Source organism: Hippichthys cyanospilos, chromosome 8, assembly GCF_059441005.1.
Source record: "Hippichthys cyanospilos isolate Australia breed blue-spotted pipefish chromosome 8, RoL_Hcya_1.0, whole genome shotgun sequence".
NCBI lineage: Eukaryota > Metazoa > Chordata > Actinopteri > Syngnathiformes > Syngnathidae > Hippichthys > Hippichthys cyanospilos.
Genome location: NC_142376.1, coordinates 13,832,501 through 13,857,823, shown reverse-complemented (window position 1 = coordinate 13,857,823; position 25,323 = coordinate 13,832,501). Strand labels below are relative to the sequence as shown.

Genomic DNA, 25,323 nt, shown 5'->3' with positions numbered 1-25,323 from the left:
AAGTTACGCCGTTCATCGCTTGTGAAAACATTCATTATGAGTAATATTCCCATGGCCTTGTTTGATAAAGATACATTCCTAAATGGCTTTGCTGGCAGAGTCCAACTTCAATACTACAGTTTGTTTTGTATATTTTTTTTCCTGCGGGTATTATTGTTGGCCAGGTCAAAATGACATGTGGAGCCTTCTCCACCACCATCAATCTTTAATGGCTCACTGCTTCTTGAACCTGAGCAAAACAAAGAGTCAAAGGGGATATAATAAATGACCGCCTGCTTCTGTATTTGGCACCTGTTGCCCTTATTGTAGGGCACCTTCTTGAACTTGACCCAGGGTCAATAAGTCTATATAGAAAAAAAAGCTTTCTGGGGATGTGAAAAGTAACGGAATGGCAAGGAATTGCTTTTTCTTCTCTTACAGGTCATCAGCTCTTGGTTTACCGCTGACACTGTTGTCATGGTGACTTTTTCTATCAGGCAATCAGCTGCACGCTAAAGTGGCAGCACTGACAGAAGGCTATTATACTATGTCAAGCAGTGGCAATGGCAAGATGAGGTTCGTTCCTTTGAAAAAGAAAAACATTTATTGGGATCACATCACCTTTTACTTTTGTTAAGACAGTGGCCGATGGCAAGGACAATTATAGTGATGCGGCGGGAATTGGTCAATGCTTGAAAATTGCAAACACAAAACAAGAGCATTAGGCTCCTGCGATACTGACCACAATATACTGTTTTCAATAGAGTTTTCATGAAGTAGTTTCAACTTAAACAATCTCTCAGGTTTGTCTCCTTCAACAGTATTAACCCACAAACAGAACAAAACAAATGATTATTCACAGACACACTGAAACCACCTGACACTACTTAGGGAACCTGTGCAGAAAACATGGTGGATAATTAATTTGAATAATCCTCATGTTTGAATGATGAAAGGTGATCGATTTCTTAAGTGAGAGGAGGCTCTGCAATATCAGCCTCCATAGGCATTCTGTATGGTAAAACCTGCAAAGCAATCTAGTAATTAAAATGTGAATTACATACTGAAATACATATTGAATTACTGTATTTGGCTTTATTCTCAATTACCAAATAATCATTGGAAATGATCAAAATCCTACATGACATTTGTTCTCATAATAAAAGTTCAGCTGGGACACGAATTGAAGACACTGGCAGCACAATATGTATTACCAGGAAACACCAAAAAGTTATCTCCGATCTTGTTCCCATCTGTCCTTGCTAAACTTAAATGTACAACGTTTGAGATAAAGTATCAAGCATGGTAAAGTAAAGGGTGTTGGTCATTTTCCAGATGGAGTCAACAGACATCTTATTTTACACATGAAAAGATGACTTAAGAAGATAATTTATGAGATATGACCTAAAATCATATCCCCAAAATGTATAACAGGCTAAAGTTTTTTACCAGTCTATCTGCACACATGTAAAACACATTTACATTTGCTTATGTCATTTTTCATTTTGGCAACCAAACCTGCTGCTTTTGAGGGATTTTCACTTAGATCAAGTAGATACTGTAAAGGCCTTTTCTCACTAGCCACGCAATATAATCTGATAGACACACAAACATGCAAAAACCTGTTCCACACTACCTACTGTGCATGCATGAAAAAAAAGAGAGAGGAGCAGGCAGTCTAAGTTTGAGTCTTTTCTGTCACGCTGTTAAGGTGCTGAAAACCGGTTGACTTGCCTTATTAAAGATTTACATAGCAACGGCAAGTTTACAGATCAAACCGTGAGTGTACACAAATAAAGACGCCAACTGTAAAAGTGTTCACGATTACAATTCAACTTCTTTTAACAAAGTTAGAAAGTGATTATGAACAAAAGTATTATTATATTAATTACATTCAATTTGTTTGAGAGATGTCAGTTGACTGTGCCCATGTAAAAAAGGGGAAAAAAAGTCTTGATATACCCGAGAGAAATTCTTATTCACATTTGAAAAGGCTGTACCCCGACATTTAGAAGGAAAGCTTTTAGTGTTAAGAAATGTAATCATACTGATAAGTGGCTATATCTTTAATAGGCATACAGTGCTGCTTAATCCCCGGCACACTTCTTCCTTTCCAATAAATCCAATACCTGCTAGTGCTCTTATCACTAAAAGACCACTCACATCTTGATAATATCAGGTGACATCCTGCACCATTCAAGCAGAATACCCCATTACAATCACAGAACTGATTAAATGTGTAACTTAGAAATTTGAACTTTAAATCAAGTCACGAGAGTAAAATTACAATTACAGGGACTGCATGTTTAGGATTTCTATTGACTATTTTATAAGCAATGTTGGGAGGAATGCATAGTTACTGTAATGCATTACTTTTTGCTGTAGCCAGAGGGGCAATGCATTACAATGCATTTTCAACCTGAAAGTGGTGTTTTTTCCCCAAATTCGCCAAAACACTACTTTAAGTTCATCAGAGATAAAAACAAGAAGAAAATGATAGTTAGGTGCACTTTGTGCGCGACACCTGAAGAGCTGTCCACTTTGCGAAATAGCACCAATAATTTGACAAACCATTTGGAGCGGAGCCATAGGAACATGAAGTTATCAAAAAGAAAACACACGCAGATTGAAAGTGGGGATAAAACAAAGCTGGCAAAATGATAATTCTCTCACTCCATCCAGTGGATGTGTAATGAGCGAAATGAGCGACACTTAGAATGGCAACTCCATCTTTCTAGTTATGTTGGTGAGAGTAATATAAAAGTAATCCAACAGTGATGTACTGTCATGCCTTACTTTTCAAATAAAGTAATATTCTAATGTACATAACTACTGTAAATGCTTTGAAATGGCGGTAATAAATAATGCAATCCAGTTTTGAAGTAACTCGCCCAACAATGATTTTAAGTATGATATTTGCTTTCTTCTGTTCCAAAGGTTCCCTTTGTTCTTCCTTCAACAGCATTTGAGTGGTGGAAACAACAACTTGATTTTTCACCATTTTAAGCAATCATTTTATGTGCAGCAGTACTATTATGTTGATTTGGCTGTGGTCTTTAACAACACCCATCTCTGTGGTGTGTCAAATTTACAAAACAAATATGTTTGCTATACGGGACCTTTAATGACAAAATCAGACTAATAACATTTACAGGCTGTATGAAATATATTGCTATAGCTCAATTTGGTTGATTGCTCCAGAGGCTTGGGATTGTAGGATGCTTATATATTATTACATGATTTGATAGAATATATCCTCATTATGCTCCCGTATGAGACATATTTCACATCATGTGTAAAGCTTGCATCTTTCTGACCCTATTTAGTTTCACATCTTTCTGCATTGTTATTTCCTCAGCTCCTGTCTTATGGTTTTAACCTTCTATGATGACATTCCATGCCTACAAAATGTTGTTAATAATGAATAGGTGCTCCCAAAACATTCCCCAAAATGTCAATGTTCCAATGTTTGGGAGGATGCATTTTTCATACAAGCATGTTCTTTTGAACGGCACTTAACATCTAACTGCTTAATCAAATGAAAAGTCTGCACTTACCCCTTGTTCATCCAACTTAAGCAGTTGTTCTGGTACTTTTGGGGAGTTGATTGCAAGCCTTAAGCATTGGATATTGAGCTCTGGAATGACATATTCAAGTACTTCCTTCAGCGGCAACCCACGGGCCGTCCCATGTCGTGCTGTGGATGGGATGGCATCTTCCAGGATGGCTCCTCGGAGGGTAGTGAGCTGTCGAAAATCAGATGGCAAAAACTCAACAATGACGCTCGGTTTTATAGAATATCTACCGTACAAACTGGACACAACTTTGGGGACACCTAACCTAAAAGAGGGGATAGATATTAGAAACTGCTCTAATTCTGATGCAGTCAAGTGATGATCTGCACTAGCAGGAGCTACCTCTGGGTGAGATTTTAGCAGAGCCTCGACAGGTTTCAACAAGTCTAATTTGATGCTTTTTAATGCTGCGATTGGAACACAATTTTAGATTAAAATAATTGGAACATAAAGCAAAGTATTGCTAAATTGTGTTGTGGCTTTTTTTTAAATGAGACATTGTATACCTTTATTTTGTTAGGTTTTATATGTATTATAAACTTTATTAAATCAGACACAACATTCTGTTTTAAGTCTTTTTTTTGATCATATATAAATGTTTTGAGCTGTTAGGGCGTTCTTGGGTTAAAAAAAAAGTATACATTTCAAAGGAAGTACATCAAGTACAACGGCAATATTGCACAGTCCTAAAGTAATACTGTTGTGACAGCTTCAATCGCATCTGAGAAGCACTATTTTTAGAGGCAGAATATCGACATTGTAACTCTATACCTCTACCCTCATGCAGGTGTACCGAAGGTTGTGACCCAAAACGTATTAGGGTTACTTCTCTGTGTGCTCTTCTTCCATGTAGGTCAGCAAGTATGGAACACAATGATTTGATGATGGCTTGAAACATTTTGCACCAACATCAATATGGATAGGATAAGCTTGCTGTTGCGTTATAATACAATTTCATGTTATGGCGTTCTATTCGGGGCAATGGCTTATTACAGCTCCAATGGGCAGCATTAAAATCTTCCATTATAAATAATTAAAATAATCTAACTGAACACTAGATGTTAAGTGGAACTTTAGTGTTACGACCATCATAGTGCCGGTAATGGTTGAAGCAAACAGCTTTAAAACACGCTGCCGGTAACGATGTGTTGTTGTTGGGAACATTAAAGACACGTTTACACCTATGAATCCCACTCCTATCTGCACGGCTGCAGACTTAGATGTCAGCAGTCAATGGCTTCCTAAGGGAAAGGCATGCTGAAAAGCAGATTACTTAACAGCAAGCAAGAGTGGGACACGGAGGCAAAGAGCACTGGGGCTTAATAATAGGAGCCCATGCAAGTCGACGCTCCAATGGTTCGTGAGTTAAAACTGCGTGCAACATGCAGGGTTTGCATGACCCAGATACATTGTTTTATTGAGGGAGTGTCGCCTAAACCTAAGAATGGTACTGGATATCGGTGACATTTCCTTGCCTGACACATCTGTTGCTCCTGAATTATTCATTGGCTGAGACCACCAAGCATCTATCAGTGAAAGGGTTCCTCTAGCACCAGAGACCATGAGATGGAGCATTCTAGTTTGAGGATTAATCATGTTGTGCGTGCATGGGTGAGGGAGCGCGTGCAAGGCCAATGGAAAAGAGACAGCATCTGCAAGACTGACCAACTGTGCCATGACGGGCACAGAACCAATGGATTAATTTGGGTGTTTAATGTAGATTTGGGGAGCGTGAGCTTTCCCTTCTTTTCATGGCCAGTGAAGCATCTCTGCACATTTACAGGCCTTTCACAAAGGAAGTTGTAAGGCAGCCAGTATATTTGGCATGGCGGCAACAAGGCTCAGGCCAGAGAGACCTGCTGCTTACTATCATTAAACAGGAGCACAAATTCCCATTTCTAATATGAAGAAAATTCTACTGATGTAGAGGAAACAAGGGGTAAAATTGGATGCAGAAGCTGGCTATGTGCCCTTTTTTTTTAACAATGTGTTCAAATTCACCAAGATATGATTGGTAGGAAAACAGATTTTTTTGTAAAGGCAGTAGTGCTGGGGAAAAAAGTCGTCCAAGTCGGGTCAGCCGACTATAAAATAGGGCGATTAAAAATCGAAGCGCTGTCGCCTTTGTGTTTGCGCCACCATTTTTTTGCATTGGCCTTTTCTTGCAGGCGTGCACAGTGTTGCAATGTCATCAAGGGACCCACAAAAACTTAGGATATCACAAGTTTGATATCATTTCAAAACTAAAAAAAAAAAAATAAGAGCGACAAAAATAATGTTAAATAGGCATACGACAAGATGTATTGGAGGGTGGGGGATAATTATAACAATGAGTAGTTTTATCGACTCCTTTCAACTCAAGTTCAAGGTTAAATATACATATATTATTTTTAACAAGGATGGAACAATCTGCATTCTGCGGAGAACACGCAACATCATCAAGGACGGGACACACCCACAAAACGGCCTGTTTGAAATGCTGCCATCAGGCAGACGCTACAGGAGCCTTAGGGCTAGGACTGCCAGACTGGCAAACAGCTTCTACTCATAAACCGTCCGGATTCTCAACAAATCTTTCACAAACTAATCTGCTCCCTACTGCACACATAAACAATATATTGCACTAAAAAAGTTTGCACTACATGATATTCTGCACTACATTATTAGCACCATTGTCTCTGTTGTTTATTGCTATTTATTTATTGCTCAATTATAGAACATAGTCTGCTGCTGAGGGAAGTGAAAAGAACAAGAATTATATTGTATGGTACAACTATACATATGACAAAAAATCTCTTGAATCTCGATAATACATTTGAAAAAGATTTGATCGCGATATCCCAAGTCAGATGAACCATCCAGTTATGACACTGTATAGTAAATTTGATTAAACAATCGGGTGTATTTCACTCATTTTCAGTTGATAACTGTCACTAAGACCATGGACCAAACTGCAAAATGTAACCTAAATTTGGGTAGATACAACAAAGTGTATTGTCTCCACATACTGTACATTGTTTATTGAATAAACAAAGCAGTGCTGCAAAAATAAACTAACCAAACATGTTGTGTGGGCTTGAAATTGCAAATGGTCTTTGACTTTTCTACTTTAGGTACTCCAAAAAAAATCATAAAAAAAACACTTTACACTGATTTTAATCATTTACAACTGATGACACAGCTTCAAGAGGTTCGGTATCTTGCTCAAAGCGAGTTCCATGTGCTCACAATGGCCAGATTTCAAACGCATAATGTGCCTGTTGGGAGACGATCACTCTAACAATAAGTCTGAATGCAGTTTTAGAAAAATTCAATAATAACTTTATTTTTAAATTGCAAGAGAAGAGCATGTGTTTATTGAGTACAAAATACATTGTATCCACTATATAATAAAGCCTTACCAACTCAGCTGTTTTGATCATTTTTACACTCAGTGTCAAGCCTCTGTGAAGCAATGATGCTATTTTATCTACAAACACCCTTGCACTATCTGAATGACCTCAGTGACTTGAACATGCTGTGCTGAACCCAATGTGAGGAGTAGCATTTAAAAGCATGTTCAGAAGACAAGTCAATACTCTTACAAGAAGTAGGTGTATCAACCGTGGAGCTGAAGTTCCAGTCCGATTTATGACACAAGCAGGGTGGAAAGACCAATCATTAAAAAATTATGTTTACCTGACTGGTTCTGAAAGTGACTCGATAGTTGTACTGCATTCCATCTTTTTCCTTTCCGTCATCCAGGCGCTCCCTACGGATGCTGACTGCCACAGGGCCCAGATGGTCATCTACACCAAAATAGTTTTGGTGTTCTGGAAACACATTAAAAAGAAGAGCATATTAATCTCAACAGTTCACCATTGACATGTATTCCAGAACTTTTACAGGGACATGAGAAGACTTTTTTGGCAACTGATCAAGGGATAAACTTTTGCTTTGACAAAATGTCTCTAAAAATGTACTCAATTTCATTTGAAAGGCTGACCTTAAAAAGTCAAGCTGTGACATAAGATTAAAATGTGTGTGCGCGTGTGTGTGTGTGTGTGTGTGGGGGGGGGGGGGGGGGCAACAAAAAGTTCAAATTGTTTTCTTAATTAGAACATCGGAGCTCTTGGATTTAACGTTTTTTTTTTTTGAGGCAGCGTTGTAACATTAAAAATGGAAAAATACAGCTTTGTGAATTTTCATTGAGCTAGTATAATTCCTAACTTGCACTGGACTGCATTCTTATGTAAAATATGGATGGGTTTTCTATTTTGATTGCAGGAGCTTAGTGAGTGCAGGTTCTGTTATTGTTTTTACATCCGGAATTGATGAATTTATGGTCCCAGCCCAAACATACCTACATGAGATGAAGCCAGAGAACAGTGAGGATTCCTTGGTCTTTGCTCATGATAAGATTCCTGCAGATGGTTTAGATATTGCAGCCATGCTGCCTCGACCATGCAGCACAACTCCCTGTCATTTTTGTATTGACTAAGAGCAAAGAACATTTAATCATGAATAATAAATAAACTATGGAGCAAAGGCAGGGTTATCCATGTGAGGAATGCATGGCTTGTTAGGGATAGTGAACTGAGGGAAAATGCTCTGTGAGGCATGAGGTCAATGGCTGGTAGAAGGCCAAGATGCAACTGAATACTGATGGTGTCAACTGCAGCGGAAAGTTTTTTGTCAACACTTTTGCCGAGCATGTCACATGCTCACATCACTTGGTGTTGACAATATGTCAAAGGTTACAGAATAGATGGCTTGGGTTGTCATGTCAAATAACACCTCAAGCTCGTCTTCATGCCACCTTGCAATCAATGCTCAGCCACTTCAAATCTCCACAAGTGCTCTCCTTTGAATGTTTTTGTTATTTGGTGCTATAAAATCATTGTTTTATAAGGTATCAAGATTCTTAAATTGAATGACTTCCAACAGACAAACATGATGCCATCATGACCAAGTCCTGAAAAAGAGACAGGATTTCGATGGGAATAAACATTATTCAGTAGCGCAATCGAGGGGAACGACACCCTAGCTGATGCAAATATGGCTTCAAGCAATCAGTGAGATCAATGTTCAGCATGTTCTGGGCCGATAACAGCGTCCAGGTCATGCTTGTCTGAGTGTGCATCTTTATTTGTCCATGGGTGTCTATGTGTCTGAGGTGATGACAGATTTGTCTCGCCAGTAAAACACCTCATAAAAAGGGCAAGAGCCACATTTACAAAGTGTGAAAAAGCATCATCGTCACAAAAAGAGATGAACAGAAAAATCAAAGTGACGGCTGCACAAGCTACTTCAGACAAGACACACTACTGTATATATGGTGGTCTGAGTTACCAGAGAAGTCAAACCATTTTTTGTGAGGGTCAGGGTTACAGACAGCTTTTCACAGTCAATGATTATCTGAGGAAGTTCAATGGTACATCCAAACATACAGTAATATTCTTGTTAACCTTGCCAAGAAGTTGATGAATGAAGTTACAAACTGACACATTGATCTTAATTCAAAGCACAGCATGTTTATGTGGATGTTCAGGCATCAGCCAGTGTTAAAAGGTGAAGCAGCTGTTTTCTGTGTGGCTTAAAGTTGAGAAATTCAATCTGCTGAGAGCAGCCAATCCCAAGACAGTGAGGAAACAGATATGTGTAATGATGTGATGGGTTGGGCTGGCATGGGTATTTACAGCCGTGCTCACAGGTGTTTTAATGGGGAGATCAGGGACCTCTGCGTGGTTTTGCTGACCCCATAGTTTCATAAGAAGTCCTCACACGCCGCTGCCCTCCATGGAGAACAGCTGCAATACAGCCTCTTCCTCACCTCTTACGTCTTACATGACCAATGGCAGCTTCACAGCAAAGTTGAGAGCACTATCCAGAAAGGACACGACCGCTCCGCTCTCAAGGAAGAGAAACATACACCCTTGTACCCAACACAGGCCACCTATTGTTCTAGCCCAAATATCATCTGCTCCTCCAAATAACTAGGACGTCAAGATATCTGATATGATGAGCGCAGACTGTTCCAATGGGGAACCTGCATTCATATTGTAGGGGTTTTCGTTTAAGAAAATTTATTACAATGTCATTTATCTTCAGTGGTATTAAAGTTGTGGCAGTGTTTGAAAAATGATCACTTTTACTTGTATTTGCTATACACATACATGTTGTATAAAGCAATTTTACTAGGTTGCAAAAGCACAAGAGAAATTAGGAGAAATTAATTTCCACCACCTCATAAATGGCATTGTTCCATTTAGAATATTGTCACCATTTTTACCTATGTGGTAACCAACACCCGCTTGACAGGCTAAAATCAAAAAGTAATTTTGCTATGCAGGTCATTACCATTATTGGTCTACAATTTGCTATTTTACCTAATTCTTCTTTTGTATTTTAAACACAATACTGCGATCAATAAACACGTCTGACCTAACGACCAATCACAGTGCAGTATTTTCTTGGTTTGGTAATATGACGTTCGTAACCTGGCCGTTGTTTCCTGAGACCCGAGTACATGTGATGTCATATTCAGTCAAAAGAATGTGGCAAAATGTGATTTTAAAAATTCTAATTGTACCTGAAAGATAACTCAGGTATCAAATTGTAAACAAAACATTCACTTTTTACTGCTGAAAATAGCTAAATAAGTATCCCTTTACCAGCTAAAACAGAGGTTTGAAGGATGTGCTTGTGCAAAAAAACAAAACAAAACAAAACAAAAAAACCCACACACAAACATCTTGTAAAATGATAGAATGTGTTAGCAAGACAATGCTGACATACAAACACCTGGACAGATTATTTACCTTTTCCATAGAAAAACTTGTGGTAGTAGTAAGCCCCAAGGTCAATATGCTCAATGATGTAGCGTTTGACCTTCTCCCTATGGATGGGCTGGTTTTCTCGAGGCACCTCCAGTACAGAGACGCCTGCATTGGTGCAGTGGGAGCTTAGCGAGGATTCAAAGGAGCAGCTTTCCGACATTCCGCTGTAGTTGGCACTGTTGGCTCTGGAAAGAGAAATTTTTCTCTCGCCTTCACCGCCGATCTCGTTGCGAAAGTGTGGGCAGCCCAACACAAGGCTATTGCTCTTTCCATCCCCCTCATCAGCATCCAAATTTTCCTTTGGGTTCAGGTCTTCCCTGCTCCCGAGAGGTGACTCAAAGAAAACAGAATTTCCACCACTACATCCTATGGCTCCGGCATCCGGTGACGGTCCCGGTAGACCACAAGCTCCAACACCAGACAAGCCGCCAACAGAAGCAGCAGAAGCTCCAGTAGTGGTGTTCTTTCTCTGGCTCAGGTTAGCACGGTTTGCAACAGCTTCACTGATGTTGAAGAGAACACTCTGGACATCATAATGCGCAAAGCATTTTTGAAAGCTGAGTGGTCGTCGGTCATCCTCCAGAGAGAGTCTCAAGGCATCGCTTTCGCTCTTAATTGTCCGTAATTTCCTGAACAAAGACGTTTCAGAGGACTCTGACTTAAGACGCCTCATGAAGGACTTCTCCCTTTCTCTGCCATAGAGGATAGAGCTGTCTATATAGTCGTAGCCCGGAATTGTGACAAACTCCCCCCTGGCGATCTGGGCTGCTGTCTGTAAACTGGGGGAGAGGGATGTGTCACAGCGCAGCAACTCCGGAAAACCCATGGGTGGTACACTGCGGTGGTCCAAGGTATCCACCCTGTAGCCCTTCAGCATGGTAAAAAAGCCCTCCCCGCTCAAACCTTGGCGGTCAATAGAAGACGTACTTCCATATTCACGATGTAAAGAGGCCCCAGTGTTCGGATTGACAGCCGTCTGGTCTACGACATCTTCAGAATCAATGTCGCTGATTGTGACATCACTGTTACTACGCTGACGAATAGGGTGTAGGCCTTTCAATGGTGAGTGGCTAAGAAGGTCACTCAAAGTATATTTCTCATCAGAGTAGTCTACCTCCAAACAGACTGGTTCATCTTGTCCAAGTAATTCCACAGAATGGTCCTGCTGGCCATTCTGAAATACTGGTATTACACTTTGATAGTTTGGTGATGGCCGCCCATCCCAGCCCTCTTTCCTTGGTGGCCATTCTGTTACCCTGGCCCTGACGCCCATTTTAGGCATAGCTGGAGTGCCATTTGTTTTGCCTTCAAGCTTGCCCTGCATATTGGAGCCCGGTGGTCCCATGCTACCATTGAGGGCTTTGAGTTTTCTGCTAAATAACTCTTCTGACTGCATGCCTCTGTGGTACTCTTCTGGGACTCCCACAACTCCCGCAAGGTTTGATTTATTATCCGTCACCGAGCTCAAAGAACTCATATCTTGCAAGCAGACTCCTTGAAGAGCAGACTTCCAAGACCCTTCTTCATGACATCACGTGGTCTGCTCACCGATGAGAGAAGAAGAAGCCTCTTTTTTGAGATGCCGTTGTCATTCCTCATAAAAGGCCACTGGTACAATAATTGACAAACAGCATTTGGATGTGAAGAAGAAGCATCTGAGGAGTTCTGAGGCAACTCTTTTCTCCTAAAGTAAAGGGACAGAAGCACAGAGGGAAATATTAACACACATTAATATTGGGACACTTTTATGCAAAACATGGAGAGGGGAAATGTAGAGCCTGTATTTTCATCTCTATGACCTCAAGAATTTGCACACCGTTGTGTTGAAAAATATGTAGGAATATATTGGGAGGTCTTTATGCGAAACATGGAGAAAAGTAGATCCTCCGCAATATGATACTGTTCACTGCGTTGACCTAAACTATTTATAAACTCTTACTTTGGATGAAATAATGGGTTTTAGAAAGTGGTAATGTATAGCACATCACCAAATGCAACTGATTGGAGTATTTGACAGGAGATGGTACACGTACTGCTTGATAACTAAACAGATACATATCAGCATGTCCAATGCCTAACAGATGGTGATGAAGCGAATTACAGTAACAGGAGGCAGATGTTGAGGCAGACAGGAGGCTAGACGTTTACATGTACTGATACTGCCTGCATGATCAAATCTGCAACTTGCACAGCAGGGTTGTTTGCATACTGAAACATACTGAAATAGTTTTCATAAGGTTTTGTCAGTTGGGAAAAAAAGAAGACCAGATGAGTTGAATTAGACATGACAAAAATCTTAAACAAAAATAATGCAATTAAGAGAAAAAAAAAAAACGTCTGACAATCCTTTGCTAGGATAAACTATCAAGAAATGAATATCCTATCCCTGCCTTCTCAGCGAAGAGAATAAACAAGGGGGACAATATTGATGTCTGGATCCAACAGTCTCGTAAATAGCAAATGGGCTGAATTACATTGTGGTCTTCCCTCCTAATATTATTTGCCAGCTCATTTATGTCTGCTTACTCTGTTTAAGTTAGGAGCGGCTGGAGCTTGTCCCAGCAGACTACATTACAGGCAATTGTGAATGAGGCATTGTCAGGAACTGGCCCTATACCAGCTGTGTGAACATCAGCTACGCATCACTAGACTGCCAATAGCAGAAAACACCCAGTGTATGTATAGTTTATACATTTGAACGGGACAATGAAATGCAGCTGAATGTGAAATTGAAATAGCCCACATAAGTAAAATATGAAGCTGACAATATAAATAGACCTCTGACAACACGTTTTATTCTCTACATTGTTCAATATTGCCCTTACTAAAAATGGATGAATTAAAATAAAAAGCAGCATATGCTCACCAGAATACCACCATGTTTTTTTTTGTGTTTTCATGTTGGGGTGACTAGCCTAGACCAGCATCCAACAGACTTCACATGCAGGACTACCCGCACCACATGTTGGGTCATCATCACTGCCATGCCGGTTCATTAGTATCACCAGCATTAGACCAGCATAACTCACTATTACTGTAACTATTTTACACCAACAACGATTCCATGCTGTTTTTTTCTTTGTTTGTTTTTTTGCAGGAGGTAGATATTTTATGGATCCTGGAGGCTCAAGGAAGGATGTTTTGAGAAAACATTTATTAGTCTGTGCAAAATAAAAGTATAGTACTGAAAGAGAATGACATCCCACAATGTTTTGTAAGAAATAATTTTAAGTTAGTGGATTCAAATTTGTTTCTGCAAAAATTAAGAAATGTTTCATTATTATTACTATTGGGAAAGATAACTGTACCCTGGGGCTTTTCTTATAAGCTTTGTCCACCCGTCCCAAATATTTAGTAAGCTTTCTCTATTGTTTATGCTTTTCTCTAATCCATCATTAAGGAGGGGAACACACTTTGGAATTAAAATGTGGGTCAGCTCTGATAACAACAGACAGTACAGTATGTTTGTCCACTTGAACTAAATGCATAGATTACTAAATACAGCATAATCCAGTTTTATCAAATAATTACTAGAAATCTGTCAATCTTTGCATGACATGCCTCTTAATGTGTTCAATCGGATTGCGGTTTGTGACAATTTTATTAACAAGTGCCAAATGGCCGGTCTAATTTAACACAAGCAGTGTGTCATGTGGCAGCAATTTAGAGGAGAAAAAAAGACTGCTCCGTGAAATATGGTTGTTAAGTGTCGGCAAGTGATGAATACTGAAATATTTAAGAAACAATGCCAAAGATGCTTACTTAAAGATCAAAGTGTGGGTGATTTAGTGGCATCTAACAGTGAACTAAGGTGACACGGTTGATTTTGAAGCACACACACAACAGTGTGATACTTTGCAAGCCAACACAAAAAAAGCAAAAAAGAGATGAAGAGAATACAAATACAATTCACCAAAGGGTTCAGTGCACAATAGAGCAATATCTTTCTTCTATAGACCTAGATGTGATAGAACATTTATTCGTAGGCTATAGCAATTTAGTGTTTTTTTTTTAAAGAATAACTCTCATCACTGTCATTTTACGGATGGTAATGAGATTAAACACTGCTTTTTACAAAACAAAGATATTCTTCCAATCTATGAGAAAGAAAAAGTCACACAGTAGGGTAGGAGTTACCACATTTGCCTTCCAAAATATTATCACGTAAGAGAAATGGAACACCAATCACAAACACAGCAGGAAATTTTGCAGGAAAACACACACACTATTAGAAAAACTAGGAGACATTTTGCATCCTATGAAAGAAATTAAATCTAGGTGTTGTTTTCAACTTCCATTATTTAACAGAATACATTGAGCTGTCCCAATGGTACTACTGTTGTGTTACACTCACACATTTCACTGTGAAAGTATCAATATTAAAACTACAATTTTTTTAACAAAAATTGTGACATGCTGATATATCTACGTACAAATAAAAGAATAAATACTTTAGCAAATACTTTTTTAATTTACTAACACTCCAAATCATTACAGCAATAGACAGATAGAAAACAGCCCCTGCCGATCCGTAATTACACTAAGCTGGAAAGCAAAGCACCTTGAAAGTGTCTCCTGCTGCTAGTAAACGTGATGTAAAGAACACAGAAGTCAGGCAAATAGCCTCAATAATTTGCCTGCTTCACCTTGTTTATGTTGCCATGAAGGGTCAGGAGAGGGTGAGAGGGCTTTTATTTCATGTGGGGGACGATGCAGCATAAACCAATGAACACGGTGTGTGTTCTCCTTTCCTCATTCTATTAACCTTTTTTCCAGTGACAGTGATTAATGAACACAGTTGTACCATGTCTCCTTCCACCTCCAACACACCACACCCTCAACTAATGGAGTGTGTGGCAGGATCCATGGTCAGCAGAATCTGTCTATTGTGTGACTTGAAGGTGGCTGTACCATAAGGTGGGAGCATGTGGGAGGCAGCATATGGCAGGTAGGAAGGCTGTGTTCCTCCATCCAGGCCCTTATTACTTAAGATATGCATACTTATGCAGGTTTATGAAACTAAGCCTGGTTAAAAAAATGGCAACTGGGAGGCAGGGTCGAAGTTCGCTGTCACTTTTATTACCTTTAAAAAAACAAGGCAATCTACCGGTGTGCAACAACTTCCTCACCTGCTGCGCATGCGCCTCCTCCACACGCTTTCTCACTTACAAACTTGACCAATCTCTCGCTCTCCAGTCAAACTATGCACGCAACACTATTGTAACATTCAATGTGGTGTTTTTGAAGTGTTTGGAATGATTTATGTGTAAAACAGGACTCATAATATGACAAAAATCATGATGCAAAAGCCACTTCGGTTTAAAAAACTAGATCTTCCGAAAAAAAGGTGTTTCAAAACCGATATGCGATATATTGGAAAAAGAATGACATTGCAATATGCGTATTACGTCACTTCGTATTGCAATATATCATGATATTGATAATATCGCCTAGGCCTATTTTGAAAGTTAAACTTAAGAAAGTGTAATATTACTTTGTGGCCACTCACTACAGTCTTATGTGCTAATGAGTATGCAACAAAAACTGAGTATGTGACCAACATTGTTTAGTTGTACATGGGGCACTCTGGTACTGATTAGGGGTGTCAAATTAACGGATTAATTCTTCTTGAAACCCCAACACAAAATCTTTATAGGGTTAATCATACAACTGGTTGAATGAGTCAAAGAGAGAAACACAAATGTTAATATAGAAATTAGAAGCATAAAAAAGGGTGTCTAAACACCCCAATGGATCAACATTTTTTTTCATACAAATATTCACCGTAATTTCCACTTGCGATGTGTAGGTTTGTAATGAACTCCAGTGCCTTGCAAAAACCAGGAGCCTCTGTAAAAATAAAAATGTTGTTCTAGATAACAAAACTTGGACAGAATAGAAAAAAAAAGGAAATGGCCACAATTGTCTCAAGTATTCTGGGATATTCGGGTTATATGGGTTAGCGGCAAAAGTGAATGAATTAATCAACGGATTGGGGATTGATCACTAAACCAAATCCGACGAAAAGTAGGGCACATGTGGACTGGTAGCCTGATAAGGCAAATACAACAGGATTGAAGTTGTTAGGGGAGGTCCAGGAATGGATTGTGTTTGAACTCGGAGTTCCAATGTATAAACCTCACTGTGCAGTTCAGAAGCTTGAACCTTTAGCCAAACTGGTTAAAAGTTAAAAGGTCTTTTGGTTAAAAGTATTGTGACAAGAAGAATAAAAGAGCAGTTAAAAAGAGATACGTAGCCATCATTATTCCTCTATGATTCCATCATTTACTTTTGAGGGAGGATTATAAAAGTTAACAACCCAACACATTTTTGCATTCTTGCTGCTTTAATAATGATAATGTCAAAAAAGGCACTAACTCGCCAGATGCAATGTGAATCGAATCATTGCTCTTTTGATTTTTTCCGCTTCCAGAAAAGTACCCATAATATCCTCCCCAAAAATGTCTCTAATTTTATTTTTAATGTCTGTCATGATGATGATCTTGATCAATTCAGAGGTAGGGAGCGGTCCATCTGATCTGCAAAATCTTAAAATAATCCTTTAACATTGTGGCTTTAGAAGTCAGGCACATAATAAAACAGAGTGAAGAAAGTCAACACCAGCACCATCCCGAGATTAATATTCATCTGTCAATTAAATGCCATTTTTCTTTGCCTGCACAGAACATAATGTCAGCCAGCTCTGACTAACTCCTCATTAATTGCTGCAGTATTCAGAAGTCACCTATTCGCTGATACAGTATACTAAATCAATCACACTGATCATGTTGTTGTACTCTATAAAACCTTTACAGATGCTAATTTTAATGTATTTTTACAATTCCGTAGCAGTGATTTTCCCTTGAGGATGAATAAAGTACTATAAACTATAATAGTGTACTCACTGCATGTATGAATCCCAGAATCTATTTTAGCGCATGTACCTGATTTTTGGATTGTCTATTTTCAAGTGACCTGAGCCTTATATCAATATGCTTACAATGAAAACAAAACAAAAAAAAAAAACAACACACACACACACGACACACATTCAACATGTAAACAGATACACAATGGTACCAAAATAGAAGACTGACCTCAACATCATTCCACTGGTCACTTAATTCTTTCCTGTGGTTTTGATATACCACAAGCACGCATATGTGTGTGTGTCTACATAGTGCAAGTTTTGAAGGCATCTCGCTTGCCTGCAATGACTGCCTGCTTACATTGTGGTCACAGTGGCAGGCAGATGTCTCAGTTAAAGTTGTCTGTTACATTGACAGATAGTGATGCTTGTCCTTGAGTTGAATTATGAATACTAAAAATGACTGCAGAATTGATTTGGGATCAGAGACATTTGTGAAATTCAGTACAGTATTTTGTTTGGCTTGGCACACAATGTTTACATTACCTGTGGGGAGTAAAAAGTTACAATTGAGTGAGAGGGATAAAGCGCAGTATTTGAACAGCTCAGTTCTCTGTAATTACACACTACATTGTATATTTAGTATCCTACTCAGTCCCTTTTGCTCAGGGATCAAGGTCAAACATGTTTGTTTAGCTCCTACTATGCAGTCGAGCTACTTTGAACCTTCAGGTCATCACAAACCTGTGATCATGACCAATTATCTTTAATAAAGCTATGTGTAATTGAGCAATATTAATGTGCCTCTGTTCCATGCAGGGAGGAAGTAGAAACAGGCCTCATCCTCAACATGTTTCGACCTCCAGAGGCAGAGGCCAAGCCTTGATGCAATCATCCTCTCCTCCCACAGCCAAATTAGGGAGCAATATAGGTTAGAGGCCAAGATGATTACACCAATTTTCCACCTCATGGACTTCATCATATAAAGAATCAGGCAGCGGTGAAATGGGAAGCAAATTTCCAAGATGTTCAATGCTTTTATTATTGGACTTTGAGTGTTTCATGGTGACAGGCTATGGCTAGTCAGACATTTGGATGTGTCACACAATGTTCATCAAGGCCCGCCAGGAAGGGGAAAATCCAAACGCAAAGCAAACAAACCCAAGGGCATGTTGCTTGTGCTTCACTGACCATTTGAGTCCTCCATAAACCCACAATTAAAACAATGAGCCACATTCCATGTCACTCAACAGTTGAATGAGATCACATTTACGCCGCAAACAGTGTTTACGTTTCACCCTACATGGAGGTGATTTAAAACTCGGTTGGGGCTCTGGAATTAAGACCGTAAAGTTACAAATAATGATGCCAAATTAGGTACATTTCTCCTGAGAGTAAAAAGTGAAGGCGTAATTGTACTATATATTTCTTTGAGGAATATCAATTTTTCGATATATAACCGTCTGCTCCAGGTTACACAGTATGTCAGAATTTGGTGTGAAAGTGATCCATTCAAAACCAGTGTAATAGGTTCACAGTTAATGAAGATGCACTTTGACATGACCACAAAAGGACTGTAGAAAAACCTTTTAAAAGGAAGCGAACTCGATGATTTTCACCTGTTATATTACGTGACAAATGATATAAAACTGAGTGGTTAGCACATCCGCCTCACAGTTAGGAAGTTGTGGATTCGTATCCAGGCTCCCCTCTGTGTTGAGATTGCATGTTCTCAACATGTTTATGTGGGTTTTCTCAGGTACTTTTGCTTCATGGCAGGTTTTTCTAAAGACATGATTGGGACTGGGTGTTAGGATATCTTTTCTTTCTACTTGGTGTCACTTCGTAAGCTGCAAAGTCATGTCATAAACCTGAGCTATGGTAGCCCATAAGAGATTAAATAACACACACACATTCATAAAACACCTCTGACAACGACAAGACAAACGAGGTGTGGGCTGCATTGACATTAGACTGATGTCAAATGCAAGGCTGCACAAAATTATCTTGTGGGCCACAAATGGCCCACGTCTGCAAGTTTGAGTCTAGTGATATAGAAGTAGAAAACTACAACGTACAATGTGCTGGCTTCAGATGAGTCTTCCTCTGGCTCCAAAATATAATGCAAGCTTAAAACATGGAATAGTCTACCACCACCTGGGTGACTCAGCTGAAAACAGCACAGATCCTATGACTGTGCTGATGATGGTCGTCAAAGCTTTTTTTTTTTCCTACTGCATGCGTAAACGGGCTCTTTGTGGCCAGACCAATAACCAAACACCCCTAATGTGTTAAAATGGCCTGCAGGGCCCAATGCGGAGATGATAAAGGCTGGTGTGAATAGAGACGGGGTCACACCCTTGAGGGACGTATAGAAGCCAGTGAAATTAGTGTCTGGTTTATTGAGTCTTATGATGTCTAGTCTTAAAAAATATAGCTATATATTGATGGTCTCAGTGCACTACTACTTTAAAAGTCTTCAAGGCACGGTTGTGTCAGCTCAGGCTGTGTACGTATTACATGATTAAATAAAAATTGTCTATTGAAAATGTCTATTGAAGAGATGGTTTGGCACTTCATCAAACCAGGTGATCCAATCATGAAGGAAATCCTTTCCTGCGTCTCCTTTATTACCAACACCTCAATCAGGGTGAGATACATCAAAACCTAACTTGAAATGCATTTGGTCAAGCACAGCTAAAAGCCAACGTGGCTTACTGTAGAGTATTGTCGAATAGAGTCAATCAAAATCTTCAAAATGGGAAAGAGCAATAAATCGATCAATGCAATGCACAAAACAATCATTTTCAAATAGCGGAACAATGCACTTAAACCCTATGACCCTCTGTTCATAGTACATCAATATCTTATTATATAGTGTAAAAGTAAATGTTTTTGAAGACAAATGAAAAACTAGTAATATATATTGTAATGTCCATGTATTGTTGCCGTTGCTGGGGAGGTCACGTGAGGTAGGAGGGACAAGGGACGAGGACGGAAGGAAGAACTCGCGGGTTGACGAGTTAGTTAGAGTCGGCGTGAGTTGTGGCCAACAGCAGCTCGTTCTAGGCATTCGTTATGACATTGTTCTGTTGAAATAAAGTGTTAGAGCCACGCAGACGACTGAGTGCATCTTTACTCGCTTCCGGGGCATTACATTGGTGTCAGAAGTGGGATATTTCGCCACCCGTATCGTTGCGTGTAAGGATGTTCGGTGGCGTCGGCTCTCGGCGGGGAGTAAAGAAGGAGGCGGAGGAGTGTGCGATTGACATGCCGGAGGCAAGTTGCTTCGGACGCGGATGTCATGGAGCGGGCTGCGCGAGCAAAGACGTCTGTGAGTCCGCCAAAAGCTGTGACGTGATGGCGGCTTCCCGGCACGATGTAAACAGTAATGGCGGCGCCCAGGGACTCGCGTTGGCCGCTATGAAGACGCTCAAGTTTTCAGGGAAGGAGAGTTGGGAGGCTTATAAAGCTCAGTTTGAGTTGGCAGCGGTGGCGGCTTCCTGGTCGGAGAGGGCGAAAGCCGTGCACTTGGCGCTGTCACTAACGGAGGACGCTACGTCCTGTCTGCTGCTGCTGTCGCCGGAGGAGAGACTCGATTACGAGGCGCTGGTGGGGGCGCTGCAGAGGCGTTTTGGAGAGTTCAACCTGAAAGACTCCCTGCGCTGTGAGTTTAAGCAGCGTGATCGGCAGCCGGGTGAGCCACTTCGCTGCCTCGCCCAAGAGATTGAGGGCCTGGGTCGGCGTGCATATGCAGGAATGGCAAAAGAGGTCCAAAATGAGCTGATACGCGACCAGTTTATTCAGGCCCTCAGACCAAATGATCTGCGCGTACACGTGCAGCTTGCACACCCATCAGACCTCGTAGAGGCGCTTGCCCTCGCCAGAGAGTGGGAGATTGCGGCCAAGGGGACACCACAGGCTTCAACCTTCCCCGTTGCGACAGCGTCAGTGTCGGAGGAGGAAGAGCGAAGGCCTGCTTGGGTCGAGGAGCTGGTGTGTGCTATTCGGACTCGCTCAGATCATCGCGAGGAAAAGAGTGAGCGACGAGCACGTCCTGTTGTCTGCTGGGCGTGCGGAATGCCAGGGCATCTGCGTCGGCGCTGCCCAAAGATGTTGGACCAGCAGGGAAATGGGGAAGGGTCCGTGTAGCCCGGGGAACACGGATCCCTCCAGCTATTTTCCGGGGGATGCAGCCTGCAGGCAGCGGAGCTGTGCGCGGGGACATGCACATCCCGAGTGGGCCACCTGTAATGGTGGGCTGGACTGATGTGGGGGATCCCAGTCATGTCTTGATCCGGATCGGGGACATTTCCTGCACAGCCCTGGTGGACACTGGGTCTTCTGCTACAATTGTGAGACCTGACGTCGTTCCAGCAGGGACCGTCTTGAGATCAACGGTCACAAAACTGAAGACAGTGACTGGGGAAACAGCCCAGATGAGGGGCAGGGGGACATTTGTATTTGCCTTGGGGAATTTATCAACTACTCACTCCGCATGGGTGGCCGATGTAAGTGACCCCTGCATACTAGGGAGAGACTTTTTGAAGGCTGCTAGCTGTGTGTTGGACATGGGGGCTGGGGTACTCATCCTTCCGAGTGGTCAGCAGGTGAAGCTGATCACAGCCTTCCAGGAAGGCGATGAGTGGATCGCCACAAACACGGCTGACCCACAGCAGTCAACAGAAGAGCGGGTAGAGTCCGCTCGCCCTGAAGAGGCTGGTTCCCAGTTTGAACAACCACGCTCGACCCCACGACAGTCAACGGTAGAGCAAGTAGAGTTCGCTTGCCCAGCAATAAATGGCTCACCACGAGTGGGAGCGGTGCCGAACCCCAGCTGGCTAGGTGGAGACCGAATGGAGGCAATTCGGTCCATCTGGGAGAGGAATTGCGGCGGCCTGGATGGTGGACAGCAAGAACAGCTGTGGCAATTGCTGTTGGACTTTGAGGGCATATTTGCTCTCAGTGAGAATGAAGTGGGTCTCACTCACCTGGTGGAGCACCACATTGACACGGGAGATGCACGGCCCGTCAAGGTACGCCCCAGACGGCTGCCCCTGGTCCAGCAGGAAGCCGCAGACCAGGAGGTCAGGGCCATGCTCGAGGCGGGAGTCATCGAGCCTTCTGACAGTCCGTGGGCATCCGCCGTGGTCATGGTGCCCAGGAAGAAAAGTTCCAGACCACGGTTTTGTGTGGACTACAGGCCTTTGAATAAGGTGACTAGAAAGGACTGTTACCCTCTTCCCCGGATTGATGAAACGCTGGACTTGGTGACCGGATCTGCTTGGTTCTCATCACTCGACCTGCGCAGTGGATACTGGCAGGTCCCCCTCACTGCTGAGTCAAGACCTAAAACGGCTTTTTGTACCGCCAGAGGACACTGGCAGTTCAGAGTCATGAGTTTTGGGCTGTGCAATGCCCCCGGGACTTTTGAGCGGCTGATGGACACTGTACTGGCTGACATTCCAAGGCAAGAGTGCCTGGTGTATTTGGATGATGTCCTTGTCCATGGAAGATCCTTCCAGGCTGTGCTGGAGTCATTGAGACTGGTTCTAGGGAGGATAGCGGCTGCTGGATTGAAGCTGCACCCCGAGAAGTGCCACTTCATGCGTCGGGAGGTGGAGTTCTTGGGTCATCGAGTGAATTGGGCTGGCATCAGCACACTGGAGGAGAAGATCAGAGCCATTAAGGATTGGCCAGTACCACGAGATCAGAAGCAGTTGAAGAGCTTCCTGGGGCTGGCCTCCTACTACAGGCGGTTTGTGAAGGGGTTTTCTTGCATTGGGGCACCTCTGTTCCATCTCCTCCAGAACAATCAAACCTTCACTTGGACGCCGGCTTGCCAGGAGGCATTCTCCCGCCTCAAGAAGTCTCTCATGAATGCTCCTGTCCTCGCCCCGCCTGACCCGGCTTTGCCTTTTGTGCTGGACACGGACGCTAGCAACACTGGTATGGGGGCAGTGTTGTCGCAGGCGGGCCCGGAGGGTGAGCGAGTGGTGGCCTACTTCAGCCGCATCTTCAATAAAAGCGAAAGGCGCTACTGTGTGACAAGGCGTGAGCTGCTAGCAGTTGTTCTGGCTGCTCGGCATTTCAAATACTATCTGTGTGGAGTGCCCTTCACCATAAGGACGGACCACGCAGCCCTGCAGTGGTTGATGTCATTCAAGGAGCCAGAGGGCCAAGTGGCGCGCTGGCTGGAGGAACTACAGGCATTCCATTTCACAGTGGTGCATCGGGCCGGGGCTCAGCATGCTAATGCTGATGCCCTTTCGCGGCGACCATGTGCTGCTGATGGCTGTAGCTACTGTGACCGCCGGGATGCTAGAGAGTTGGAGCTGCGGGGAGAGGACACTGCTGATGGGCCTTCTTGCTGCACCTTGGAGGCCACGAACATCACCGACTGGGCAGCCAAGCAAGAAGAAGACCGCGATCTTAACCCAGTGCGACAGTGGCTCCTGGACGGCAAGAGGCCACCCTGGGAAGCCGTGTTGGGCCTCTCTGTGGGCACCAAGGGATTATGGAGCAAGTTTGCTGTATTGCGCTTGCAAGATGGCGTGTTGCAGCGGGCGTGGATAGAGCCGGCTACGGGGGAGGAGAGATGGCAGATAGTGGTCCCCAGAACACTGAGAGCGGCAGTGCTAGAAGCTTGCCATGGCGGCGCTGGCTCAGGGCATTTTGGCAGCACAAAGACTCTTCGAAGGCTGCGACAAGGGTTCTACTGGGGCCAGCATCGACGGGATGTGGAGGACTTCTGCAGGCGGTGTGACGAATGTGCGGCGTACAAAGGACCCCAAGACCAGTCCCATGCCCCGTTACAGCAACAGGGGGTGGGAGCGCCCATGGAAAGGGTGGCTGTGGACATCATTGGTCCTTTCCCTGTGACGGACAGAGGGAACCGGTATGTGCTCTGTGCAATGGACTATTTTACAAAGTGGCCGGAGGCATACGCACTGCCGGACCAAGAAGCAGAGACAGTGGCTGATGCTCTGTTGGATGGCATGTTCAGCCGGTTTGGAGCCGCAGATATTCTCCACAGCGATCAGGGCAGGAATTTCGAGTCTAAAGTTTTTGCAGCTTTGTGTGAGCGCTTGGGCATACAAAAGACCCGCACTACCCCTTTGCATCCGCAAAGCGATGGTCTGGTGGAACGTTTTAATCGCACCTTACAGCAACAACTAGCCATTCTGACTGCCGATCACCAGCGGGACTGGGACCAGCACCTCCCGCTGGTACTGATGGCTTATCGGTCGGCTGTGCAGAGTTCCACATGTTGCACTCCTGCCCTGTTGATGCTGGGTCGGGAAATCCGGACACCGGCGGAGTTGGCGTTTGGGAAACCACCAGACAGCGCAGCAGACCGGCCGGGGCTGGAGTACGCCAGGAAGCTCCAGGATCGACTAGAGACAGCACATGCGTTCGCCAGAGACCAGCTGGAGAAGGCTGGTGTGCGTCAAAAGAGGAACTATGATGTGCGGAGCAAGGGGCGGGATTTCCAGCCGGGTGACCTAGTTTGGGTATATACGCCTAAACGGAAAAAGGGACGCTGTCCCAAGTTGGACTATCACTGGGATGGGCCATGTAGGGTGCTTGAGCGGGTGGGGGAGGTGGTTTATCGAGTCGCGGTTCCCCCTAGAGGTAGAAGGGTTGCTCTACACCGGGACAGGTTAGCTCCTTATCAGGGCAGCGGAGTCCCTGTGTTCGAGACGCAGTCGGCGGTGAGTGACAGCGTGAATCATGGGGTGGACTCGTGGCCCCAGCATCCTACCAGCGCTCCTGTTCAGCTACTCGCGGATGGACTCAGGCCTGGCCTCAGCCGGCCTCAGAGACAGAGGCGTCAGCCCCGGCGATTAGACGATTTTTTTGTTCACCCCTCGGGGCGAGGGGTTCCATAACGGGGAGGGCAGTGTAATGTCCATGTATTGTTGCCGTTGCTGGGGAGGTCACGTGAGGTAGGAGGGACAAGGGACGAGGACGGAAGGAAGAACTCGCGGGTTGACGAGTTAGTTAGAGTCGGCGTGAGTTGTGGCCAACAGCAGCTCGTTCTAGGCATTCGTTATGACATTGTTCTGTTGAAATAAAGTGT

General features: G+C 42.9%; 1 protein-coding gene across 5 annotated transcripts in view; it reads right to left on the bottom strand.

The window, feature by feature from the left end:
• sipa1l2a (signal-induced proliferation-associated 1like 2, genome duplicate a) overlaps positions 1 to 25,323 on the bottom strand; it is a 93,684-nt gene that overhangs the window by 42,119 nt on the left and 26,242 nt on the right. For all 5 annotated transcript variants that reach the window (XM_088421111.1, XM_088421113.1, XM_088421112.1 and 2 more), the window contains exons 2-4: positions 10,355 to 12,056; positions 7,233 to 7,366; positions 3,537 to 3,725 (exon numbers count right to left, since the gene is read on the bottom strand). In XM_088421111.1, coding sequence (XP_088277237.1) covers positions 3,537 to 3,725; positions 7,233 to 7,366; positions 10,355 to 11,849 — 1,818 coding nt within the window. In that variant the 5' untranslated portion in view covers positions 11,850 to 12,056. The remainder of the gene's footprint in view (positions 1 to 3,536; positions 3,726 to 7,232; positions 7,367 to 10,354; positions 12,057 to 25,323) is intronic.